The 12145-nt window shown below is 49.7% G+C and overlaps 2 protein-coding genes across 7 annotated transcripts in view; one reads left to right on the top strand and one right to left on the bottom strand.

Annotated features, from left to right (window-relative positions):
- RBM44 (RNA binding motif protein 44) overlaps positions 1-7725 on the top strand; it is a 43480-nt gene extending 35755 nt beyond the window's left edge. The window contains exon 19 of the mRNA XM_069780372.1: positions 6695-7725. Within this exon, the coding sequence (XP_069636473.1) occupies positions 6695-6950 (256 nt within the window). The 3' untranslated portion in view covers positions 6951-7725. The remainder of the gene's footprint in view (positions 1-6694) is intronic.
- Positions 7726-9959: 2234 nt separating this feature from the next.
- Positions 9960-12145, bottom strand: part of UBE2F (ubiquitin conjugating enzyme E2 F (putative)) — an 86272-nt gene continuing 84086 nt past the window's right edge. For all 6 annotated transcript variants that reach the window (XM_069782100.1, XM_069782102.1, XM_069782103.1 and 3 more), the window contains one exon: positions 9960-11344. In XM_069782100.1, the coding sequence (XP_069638201.1) occupies positions 11294-11344 (51 nt within the window). In that variant the 3' untranslated portion in view covers positions 9960-11293. The remainder of the gene's footprint in view (positions 11345-12145) is intronic.

Genomic DNA, 12145 nt, shown 5'->3' with positions numbered 1-12145 from the left:
GGTTTCGGGTGGCCATCTCGCTCGACACCCCTGCTCTCTGGGTGTGCATGGCATTTACCATCCCCTTTTAGGAGAAAAAGTACTGTTAGGAGGTGTCCCAGGAAGAGTGGGCAGGGGGTGGCATAGGCTGGCTGGTTACCCCTCCAGCTTTAGGGGGAAGGACTTGACTTCCACCAGGCATGAGATGAAGAAATGGAAATAAAATGCCTGCCTAGAGCCCGTTTCCTCTCCATATTGTCCCCCAAACCAAGGAGTTTTAATGCTTGAAACCTATCTGAAATGAGAAGGAGAAATGTTTGAAGGTTTTGCCTCTGACAGGACCCATACCATCAGCAGCAGCGGGTTTGGAGCTGTGATTTCTTGTATGCAGCATTTAGCAGGGAAATGCCCATTAGGCCCATCATTTACTGCTCGATTGAGAATGACATGATGGGAACATCTGGACAAATGAATTGCCTCAGCAGAGTTTGTAATTGTGGTTCATTGGTCCTATTTATAGGCTGCAGATTATCCTCCCATCTTACCCTTAGAGGTATTAACCAAGCTCTTGCATCACTGGTACCGCTGCGTTCAGATGTAATGGAGGGCTATCTCTGGGTCAGGAGTGTTTAGTGAGGTTGGGCTTGGGCCACATGAACACCAACTCTCTGAGAAGGTTTGACCAGCAAAACTGTTGAGCTCTGCTGGCTTTCTTAGCTGTGCTTTTTTGGGTAAAGTTGATGGATTTTGATATGCGAGTCTTCATTGTGTACCAGTGGAACTTATGTGAGCTGTTACACCCTTCGGGAATGGGATGCTGGGTGGTTTTTAACAGAATCATTAGTTCCAGAAGTTGGCCATGAACACTGTCTCCTGGGAAGGGAGAAGGACTTCTCTGAGAGGTGTTTTCCCTTGGGTCATCTGGTTTCCTTCCCTCTCTTCCTGCCCAAAGGACAAGGGATCCCACATGGCCTCGCCTGCTCCTGCTGGAGCCGTGTGTGCCAGTGCCTGCTGGGTCAGTTGCCTGGGGCTGCTCACCTACCCAGTGGAGCTGGTCTCTCCAGCCCCTCCGTGGCATTGTTCCGTGGATCCCTGGCCTGAGAGCAATTTAGACCGAGCACCCTGGTGTTTTGTTCTCCAGGGCTTGCAGCTGCCCTGTTATTTAAAAGCCAGATGATCATTTAGCTGGAGCTGCGTTGTGGGCTCCTCCGGTTGGTAGTGGTGGCTGAGCTGCTTTGACCGGGAGCTCAGCTGTGCATGACTAATTATCCTGATGATCAACTTGGCTATTTTGATTCCAGGCCCAAATTCATCGGTGCAGCGACTGAGCCGGGGGGATTAGCTGTGGTCTTCCTCACGGCAGCTATTTTGGGGACATGGGGCACTGCTGGCAGAGCTGGGGCTGCTGGAGGGGTCAGGCTGCTGGCTGCTCACCCATGAATGCCTCAGCAGGAGCTGATGACTTGTAGATATTTTTCCTGCATGGTTTTGGCTCACTGCCAGGCCGTGGCCAGGACATGGCTTTGCATGATGTTTTTTGCGCGGCATCCGTGCACCGGGCAGCAGCGAGCAGGATGGAGGGATGCTCGCTGTACTGAGCAGTGCTGCAGCTGCGAGTGTCACTCCAGCCAAGCCAGGCGCCTTCATCCCAAATATATCCGCCCTGTGGCACGCCTAAAGATCTCCAGGGAATGCTTTCCCATCGCCGCAGGCATCCTGTGAGGAAGGAGCTCACCAGGGTGAGCATGCCAGTCTGACAGCTGCAGCCAGGTCCAGAAACGAGGGATGATGCTGCCAGCTCCTGGCACGCCTGGTACCCTGCCCCGCTCCTGCCCCCGCCACTGCTCTCACAGCTGTTAATATACTCACAGTGTGTCTTCAGGTTATTTATCTGTTATCTTATAGACAACAGATTGATCCAGTATCTTATTATCTCATTATCTACTTATTTATCTTCAGGTTGCCAGGTGCCTTCTGGATACCCCTTTAGCATGTCTCCAAGCTCGCCCTGCAACCTTCCAGAGGAAGAAATCAATTTTTTAAGTTACAAAGTGAAAGGAAAGCCTTGTGGTTTGGTTGTTGGGTTGGGTTTTTGTTTTTTTTTTTTTTTTTTCCTGAAGCAAGGGATTTGGGGAGGATAGGAAAAAATCCTGATAATCGTGGCAAAAGGGAGAGCTGGCAATCCTGTGAACCCCAACTAGTATCCGTAGTGTTAACACCGTCCGCACCCAGGCGCTGGCAAGGAATAAATGGCAGATCAAATTCCAGTCTCGGTTGCAGTGGTAAAAAAACCCAGAGGCATTGCTTAGGATTTACAGCAGTGTAAGCATTTGGATCCTGTCAAACCATAAATCAGTGCTCGATTGCTTCCCACCAGTGGCCCAGCCCTGTCCCCGTCCTGCCTGTGGGCATTCGTCCCCTACGTGGTCCCTGTGCTGCTCAGCCTCCTCCTGCCACAGCATCCTTTAAACCCAAACCGTTTCCATGGTGACAAGGAAAACAGGTTTAATTGCAGTTCACCTTGGGTAGGGAAAAAAATATTTAGAACTAATCAAAGCTATAGTTTTCAGGGCAGGCTGCCTGTCTCCCTGCCTGCAGCCCGTGGTGGTGGGATGGCTTGGGAAAACCTGCCCCATTCCTGATGCTATCCTACATCAGCTCAATAATCACAGTTTTTAATATTTTTTTTTTTAGTAATTAAAGCTTGTCTTTTAAGGCGTTTTAAAGGATCCATCTCAAAGCATAGGTGAGCCCCCGAGAGCTGCCATTCCCAGAGGAGCCCTCGCTGGGCTGCACCCAATTTTTGGCACTGGGAAAGATCCCAGAGAAGCCCAAGCCCAGTTGGGTAAAAGGAGCGTGACTTGAGGATGCTTCTCCTCAAAGCCGCTGAGCTTTCCTCAGGACCAGGGGAAGCAGGACCAGCCTGAGCTCTCTGACCAGGATTTTCCTGCAGCTACAACTGGATGGTCCTTGTGAGAGGCAAGGAGAGATTTTAAATACCTTCCCATGGAGGCAGAGGTGCCTGATGGAAGGCCTTTTGTTGCATCCTCTAATTCCAAATATCTTAACTAACTCTAATGCCAGCCATGTTTTGCAGCCTGGCTTTCTTTCGGCTGTTATGAATAGCACACAGCGCATAGCTTTGGGCTGCACTGGCTATTCATAGCCCCTTGCAAACAGAGTTACAACACCCGCTCCTTCCATTACCTCTTGCTCCCAGGCAGGTTGGGAAGCTGGGGACAACTGTCCTTAGATGTTGCATCCTTAGATTCTCTGGCTGCTCTGCAAAGCCACGGGGATGTGCCAGGATTCCGGTTCGTGGCCTGGTGGCTTCTCTACCTCCTTATTTACCCCAACCAAACTGACCCATCATGGAACTTGGAAGCCCAGCCAGGGATCTGGCCTGTGGTTAATCACCCCACTTTCAGTAATGGCTGTAAGGCCCCGCTCAGCTGTTTTTAGAGGGCAGCCAGCCCCTGGTCTGCGGGGTGAGGGAGGAGAGGACGCAGGGCCTGGGTATTTCTTTGCACATCCCCGCCTCGGGTCTGATTTGGGATTGGTGGCATTCAGGTCTCTTAGGTCCTCCCCCCCCCAAAAAAAAATCATCTGAGTGTTTTGCCAGGCATTGCAATCCCCAGACGCCCCTGGTGCTGCCGACTTGGGTTTCTGTCCTCACCATCACCTCCAGGGTGGTCCCAGCTGCACCCTGGAGGCTCCCTAAACACCCAGCCCCACTCTTCCCCCTGCCACCTGCCCTGGCCTGAGCCCCCTCCCATTCAGGGCTGTGGTGGCAGAGCCGGTGGCATGCCATGCCGCTCTATTTCTGCAGCTGCTTCGGTCACCAGCGTCGTGTTTCGCTTTGGCTGCAGCAGCAGCGGGGTTCCTCCCCGGGCTATAGCCAGCAACAGCACCCCAACCCCGGCAGCGTCCCCAGCACACGGTCTTCCATAGTGTGGGATGTGAGGCTGAGATTTGGCAATGCCTTTCTCCTGCTTGCAGAGATACCACCTCTGGAGGCTTTTTTCTGGAAGGTCTGTGCCCTCGTTCAGCTGGTGGAGAAAGTGTTTTGGCAGATGGAGGCTTGCAAATGAGCAGTAGGGTCATCTGAAAGCCAAAAGCTTGACTCTACCTTCTCTCCAAAGAGTTTTTAACTCTGCGACTGAGGATTACCTCTTTCCGGACAGCAGAAACAGCGTGATCATCCTTGTAGCTCCCGGAGCTCAGCTCAGCTTTGCCCAGGTGAGCGTGGCAGGGGGAACCTCGCTCTTCTGGACTGGGCTGTGGGGTGGCAAGGGGAAGGCAGAGCAGCCATGCTGGGCAGGAAAACAAGCCCCCCAGAGATGTTTCACCATCAGCATGGGCTGAATTCCCTGGTGGGACGACACTGGCATGGTGGTAATGTAATAACACGGCTCTGCTTGTGGGGAGAGAGAGAACCAGATGCCGCTTTGGAGATGCAATGGGATGAATGTTCACCACGGCTGTGGCAGGGAAGAGCACACTCAGCCCCGGGCGTCAACACTGCTGCTCTCCGGTGGGACTGTGATCCCTTCTGACAAGGCATCACAAGCAGCAGCCTGCGTCTGACTGGTCTGGTTTATGAGTATCCCAGCAAATGGATCCCTTTGCTATTCCTCTACGGTACCTGGTGGTGCACATGCAATGAGAAGGTCCTCAATGCCACGTGTCTCGGTGTTGTGCATGCAAGGACAGAAGGACGGAGTCTCACAGGACTGTTCTCCAAACACCACAAGACACAGCAGCTCAGGACCCCTGCAGCTGGCGGGGATGGACTTGGCCAGTGGTAGTCAGCTTGTGTCCATGGGTGGCCAAGGTCTATGAGATAAAGTGGAAGAAACCAAAGCACTTGGCTACAGTTGAGAGTTCGGCTTTGCTTTTAGTTGGCTGTCCCTAAAACTATCATGGTAAGGTAGTGCTTTGTGTAAGCAAAAGACAGAAAATCATCTCCTGAAGATAATCCAGGCTTGCTTTCCCTTGGCCGAGAGCTCAGCAGCCCTTGTTGTCACTCGTACTGACAACTGCTGAAAAATGTTTTCTTTTCCCTCCAGGCCCCTCCTGCTCGCTCCCCACTGGACTTTGGGGGTGTGCAGGGCCGACAGGGTGGCTTCAGTGAAGACAGGGGACATGAAAACAAAAGGGACAGAGACTTAGGGTATCTTGAACCACAGCTGCAGACCCCCCATCAGGATGGCAGGACCTCCTTCCACACCTGGACAGAAGGTCATAGCCCCACGGCCACCTCCTCGGCTGTAGCCGCTCGGCTCCTCTCCTCGGGTCCATCCTCGCCCCAGCCAGTGCGCACGGAGCCATCTGAGCTCTGAAATATGGATCCTGCCTAAGTGCAAAGTGTAACTGCAATTTATCCTTTCATTTGCTGACACCATTTTGGTTACTTGCACATCTTCACATGTAGTGACAGCACGGAAGCGCGGTCTGAGCTGGGGAAGGGCTAAGCCAGCTGCTGTATGGCCCTTCAGTTTTAAAAATAGCTTTTATTCGCTTCTCTGTTAACTCTTTCCTCTGGTTCCTGAATATGCTTCAGCTCCTGAGATGTCCCAGGGCTGCTGCTGAACGGGAAATGGCAATTTTGCACATTGGGATGCTGAGCAGAAGCTGCTCTTAGTAGCTCGAGGCACCCCATTAATTAAATCACCAGACTCCGCAGGGGCTCCCTCCAGCACTGCCGTGTGCTGATGGGCACGGCAAGGCAACTGCTGCCTGCCTGAAAACCCAGCTGATGACATGCAGAGAGGCTGTGGCGAGTAGCTGGGAAGGTGCTTATAAAATATTTCTTCCCTCAGGCAGGTTTTTAATTGGCTAGCTGGGTTTTGGTTTGCTCTGCTCCTCTAGGATTAGTCGTGAGTAATTGGGCTGGGGAAAAAAAATTATATGTATGTATTTTTTTTATGCATAGCTGATTTTAAAGCAGGTAGGGTTTGAAACCCATGGTAATACCTGTCCTTCCGGAGGATGGCTGGTTGGAGCAGCACAGGGGCAGTCCTCTTCCTGCAGTGCCTCTTGCTCAGGGCTGCTCCTTGTTTTCCAAATATTTGGAAAAAACCCCAAACCAACCCTCAAAAAGTGGACTTGCTGGCCATTGAGAAGTGGGATGGGTCATGGTGCTGCGGACCTGCAAAGCAGGGTACTGCAGAGGGATGAGCTTCAAAAGCATGCTGTTGGTTCATAAGCCCGCCCCCCCCCCCCAATCATTTTTAGGCAATTAAAAGGAGAATTTTAAGTAGATTCGCTGTACTTATTTCTGTCCTCTTTTGGCTGAACCCATGCAAGCTAAAGGAGGGTGCCCCGAAGGCCAGCAGCCAGGCAAGCTGCTCTGTGGGCTGGGATGGATTTCCTGAAGGTCTTTGCCTAAAGGTGCCAGAGGGTTATGTGGGTCTGACCAGTAGTTTCTAATAGCACTGGTCCAGCTGTGAAATCCTGCAAAAATTAACACAAACCAAACCAAACCAAACTTGCTTCTAGTTATTTATGTAAATATTATTTCTGTTTTCATTTACTTCTGTAAATGAAAACTCCTTGTGCTCAATAAAAATCTCAAATAAAATCTCAAATAACAAATACGCACATCTATAATAGAAAGTATATAACATTTTATATTACACAGGGGGGGAGGTGGCAGGCTCGTGTCTGGGTGCTGGTCCCTGGTGCCACCCCAGTGCCCTTGTCTGTCTTGCAGCACCTACGGGGAGCTGACGAACTGCACGGCACTGATCGCCGAGAGGCTCGACTGCTACTGGCCCAACCGGCTGGTGGACGAGTTCTTCGTGGCCGTCCATAAGCAGTACTTCAGGAACTGCTCCCCGTCTGGCCGGGCACTGCATGATCCCCCCAATGGCATCCTCTGCCCCTTCATCCTGCTGCCCGTCCTTGTCACCCTGCTGATGACTGCGCTGGTGGTGTGGAGGAGCAAACGCAGCGAGGGCATTGTGTAGGGATGCCCTGCTGCCAACGCAGGGGAGGGATGGGGGCACCGCCCCCCCAGAACGTGCCCGTTTTTTGGAAGGACCCTGGCAGAGAAGCATCATAGTGGGTACCAAGCCCTGGAGACAGAGACAGCAACACCACCGCTTCTCCCTCACCGGTACCCTCCACACCACGCACATGCCATAAGCCCGGCGGTTTCCAAATAAATACATCATTTAAGACATGGTTGCTTGGCGATACAGGATGCCGGTGGCCAGCAAGGCATGGGCTGCCCCAGCAACAGGTAGCCCTCTTGGGGTACTGGGGAGCACGGTTCTCCCTGGGCATCAGCGCCGCCACAGCTCTGCTCAGCCTTTCCCAGAGGCTTCCCTCCCAGCACCCCCCCAGCATCATGTGCCAAAAGAGGAACATTTTTAAAGGAAAGAAAAAAAAAGGGGGGGGGCATGTGTGTGTGTGAAATCCGCAGTGCCAGCACAGTGTAACGGTGAGGCCAGTGGGTCTGGGTGCAACCCTGGGCAATGAAACCACCACAGCTTCCTCTTCTTGTCCTTTTTCTTCCACACCAGGAAAGGCATCTTCTCCCCCAGCCCCCAGCACAAGGACCAGGCCTGCACGGGTGGGGTTCGCTTAGGAGATGGGGAGCAATGGGTGAAAGGCAGCAGTGGGAAGCTGGTGGCACTGGTGGCAGCACCGGTGGTGGCCTTGGCAGTGCCCTGGGGCTAACGAGCAATGGGAATAAGGTGCTTTTCCTACCTAAATAAATACATACATAAATAAACCAGGTACCTGTCTCTGGTGCGAATCCTCAGCAATCACCCCCTCCATGAAGGCTGAGGTCCGAGTGGCTTGAGGGCCCCCCCTGGATGCCCCCCTCACTGCCCCAAAGGAGCCTCTGTGATCCCAGAGACACACCCCAATAGTGTTGACCCCTACCCCATGGGTACCCTTTGGGGTGGCACTGGGGGTCCTGGGGTGGTAGGAGGACTGACTGCATGGGGTCTGCCCCTCAAAGGCAGCGGGGTCCCCCAGGTGTGGGTAGGCAGGTCAGGGTTCCACCCCTCTCAGCAGGGTCCAGGAGTAGGGTCAGCTCCCTTGGTGGGAGACTGCGCAGCATCTGGGACAGGGGGCATCCCAACCCTGCCACTGGTCTCCGCCATCCCCAACAGCTCCAGGCCACTCCAGACCCCCTTCAGTGCCTTGCTGGGTCAGGAAGGGGCCCCTGGGGAGACCCAGCTGCTGTTCCCCCTGGCCCTCATGTTTCCCAAAAAAACCCAAAAATTGCACATGTCAGGCAGTGGGACACCCAGCCATCCACCTGGCCCACCCTGGGCTGCTTGGTCCCGACTCCTGTTCCTCTTCCAGGACACTGCAGCATTTGTTTTCTTTGCCATTTGATATCTGGGGCTTTTTTCAGGGGCAGTTGAAGGAAAAAAAAAAAAAAAAAAAAAAAAGGAAAAAAACCCCACCACCATTATTTGATGGGGAGTGCCCAGGGCTCCAGAGACTGTGGTCCCTGCAGACAGGAAGAGCTGAAGAAGCTTTCTTGAAGATGGCTACCTACCTAGAATAAAAATAAATTAAAAGAACAACTAATCAAACAACAAAAACCCCCCACAACAACACACAAGAAAAAAGGAGCAGGTTGTTGCAAAAGCTGCACAGAAGTTACAAAAGCCAATTCCTGCACAAGCACTATTTGCTGATGAGCCTCCACCCGCTAACCAGCCACAAGGGAAGGTGACACTTTGGGGACGTACAGGACAGTTTGCCTTCTGCCATTGCAAGGGGCCCATGAGGGTGCAGGATGGAGACAAACTTCCCTTGAGATTGCTGTAGGAGTATTTTGGCCATGTGCAGTGAACCATGCCCACGGTAGCAGCCCAGCTTAGTCCTTCAGTGAGAGGTGCATCTGTACAAATATACATATATATATATAGAAATACATATAAAAATACACATAAAAATAAATACATAAATAAGAAAAAAACCCCAGCTCCTCATGTTCAGGAAAAAATAATTCAGACCTGATAGGCTCTTCTAAGATGAGCATAACATTTTTTTCTCCCATGTATTCTGGATGAGAAGAAACTGATGCTCAGGCCTTCTTGTACAGTACTTAATAGTAACCAAACTGTAATATTTTGCTCCTCTAGGTAAGCAAAAACAAAGTGAGGGGATCATACAGCGGGACTGTACTGGGAGGTAGGGACTGGTTTTGATGACTGCAGCTCTAGCTCTGCGCTCACACAGGCTGCTGGTACCCCAAACCTGCTGCATGCCAATGCAGCCTTTCCTGGCTCTCCGTAGCAGCACCCTGCCTTTGCTCTGCCCTAGGTGTACCTGCAGTGGCTGCCAGGTAAGAGTGGGGAGCCAGGCATGGGTGACAATGCAAGACACGGGGACTTTTACCCCTTTTGCTGAAGGATGGAAGCGGATAATGGTACCAGGGTGCCACTACAGCAAGCAGGACTCATCTTCATTACAGCAAACTGGTTCAGCATTTTCAGCTCAAAATTAAGAGAATCCTTCTGACTCAGTAAGCAAAAACTGGATGTATTTTCCAACCTTTCTATTTTTGTGACTCTTTTATTCCTTACTTTGTCTGACATTACTATTTTGGCAGCAAAGATCTCTCACCTCAGTTGCCTACTTAAAATAATATGCTGATCCATGTTTCATTTTAAATAGACACAGTGGCAATATTATCAAAAGATGAAGCTCACGATATGAGTCTCCTCCTGCATGCCAATCCCTGTGTTTAATTTCCCTGCTTTCCTAGACCTCCAGTAATGTCTACAGGAGCCTGTGAAACTGTAATGGAAAAGGCACAGGGAAAACTTAACAAGCAAGGCTGCACCATGCTTAAAATTTGCAAGCCAGCTCTGCCACGCTAATGATGGAGACAATTCTGATTTCCTCCAGCGTCTGCAGAGGAAGAATAGGAAAGAATGAAGCATAATCATTCGGGGGGATAGAAAACCAACAGTCAACGCCCGAGCGTTATACAGACACTTGGCTCCATATGAAACCACATGAACATTTATTTCTATGGTTTATCTATTTATAAAAGCTTGAATCAGTTCCATGGCACCTCCTCTGCATTACCCCACAAGCCAAATGCAAACATTTCGGTCTCTGAGGCTACACCAATGCCCTGGCTCAGCAGGTGAGCAGTGGGGAGCTCTGGCACACAACAGGCAGCAGCCTTCTCACAGCATTTACTCTGAAGTGATTCCTGAGGTACATGCTACTGTCTTCTGAAGGATCTCTGCTTGCACATACTATGTATTTGATATACAGCTACTTACAGAAAAGGCAATTATAGCATCATATCCTTTCAAATTACCAAAAAAGCCAGGGCACACGAGTTTTTAAAAGAGGGTGCAGTGTGTTATCATTCTCACCTGCGTTATTAGTCATTCACTTTCAGTGCAGAACTTTGATGAACACAATTAGGTGTTCTCCAGGTAACAGTGCTTGAATTTACTTTCATCAGATTGAACAGCATCTGATGATCCCTCACCACATCCAGATCGGAAAGCCAAAGGCAAATTTCTTTAAAAAAATCTCCCTTTCATTAAATTTCACAGAAATATATAATATATATAATATATATATATAATTTTACTAATACCACACATTTACTTAAGTTACAGATTAGCCTGTGTTTCTTTTAACTACTTCACACAACAAATAGAAACAAAAAAATACTGTAGCCCAAACAGGAGCTGAAAATAACAACGTAAAAATTCCAAACATGTGACAAAAACATACTTACATTAAATATAATCAAGAATTTCAATACCAGAAGTAGAATTTCATTTAGCATTTGCATTCTGGCAAGCTTTAAGCCTTAGCTGAATGACTCTTGGAAAAAGCTTGTATTGTTTCTGCTCATCAAAGGCAACAGTATTGTGATTGGGTTCACAGGAGACCATTTTATTGCCAACTTGAACTGCTCCAAGAACACGCCACCTTTTCTGTTTGGGTTGTTTGTTTTTTTCCTTCCCCCCTCCAAACTAGGCAAGAGTTAAAAAAAAGTGTAATTACAATTTCATTAGTGATTTCTTTTAACTTCTCAAGCATATCTCATCAACAGGATATACAGTACAGTTCAGAAGAGTAAACATTTTTAAAAGTAAGCAAATAACTTTTTCAACCAACATACACAATTTCTTGCTGTATTTATGCTGAACTCTCCTTTTAACATGGACAAGTTATGAAGTTAGTTTTCTTCTTCAGTACAACATGGACACAGGACTAGTACAATCCGGGCTGGTTTTGTTGTTGTTGTTGAAGTTAAGGACAACTCTAGTGTGGAAGCCATGGTCCTGCCATCCATCTCCCTTCATCATCTCGCATAGCGCTTAATGTAATCCTCAACTTTATTCCGAAAGTCCTCCTAGGGGAAAGCACAGTCAGAATTACCCTAGGCATGTCAGAGAGGGACTCATGTAGGACTACAGTGGTGGTGGATTCCCACATTAGCACTGGTAGGGTCAAAGTGCCATCAAGTGAAAGGCCCGCCGCTCTCCCCAAGACCCAGAACATGTTTCCAATGCAGTGTATGAGAACTGAGGTGACCACTTGAGTCCTTGCAGGCAGATGTCCGTGCTCCACCGGGGATCTCCTCTGGGGACTGAACTGAACAGTTTGCCATTGGCAGCTATCAACGTAGATATCAACAAACAGACTGCATCTGACAGGTCACCAGTGCCGAGAGGCCGGGTCCCAGCTAGCAGCACAGCAAAGATCTGGCCATGGTTTTAGAGAAGGAAGGGAAGCTGTCCTTACTGGATAAAAGAGGCAAGGCTACAGCAGGAACTGTTACAAAAGCTGTGTGCCCTAAGGCAGCTCTGTCCCAAATACTCATTCTGGCCTCCCCCTGGTAACTGCACGATATTGCAGATAGGACATAACTAAGCACATAATCAGTCACTGCCCTTTTTTTTTTTGTCATTTATTATCACCTAGAGGATTAAAAATTCATCACCCAAGTCACTCGTTTGTTAAAGTGGTTCAGAGGGAACACGCTTACACCTGTAGCCCTCCACAGAAAACCTATGGGACTATTCTATAACCTCTGCATCTACGGAAAAGCACACACTTCTGGTAGTTTATAAAGCACGGAGATGCCAAGCAAGAGAAATTCTGAAATACTTTCCTCATTTGATACTTGTCCAAGCCGGGATGTCAGACAGAT

The sequence above is a fragment of the Haliaeetus albicilla genome, chromosome 4, assembly GCF_947461875.1.
Source record: "Haliaeetus albicilla chromosome 4, bHalAlb1.1, whole genome shotgun sequence".
Taxonomy (NCBI): Eukaryota; Metazoa; Chordata; class Aves; order Accipitriformes; family Accipitridae; genus Haliaeetus; species Haliaeetus albicilla.
The sequence above is the reverse complement of the archived record's forward strand: the minus strand, read 5'-3'. Positions and strand labels throughout refer to the sequence as shown.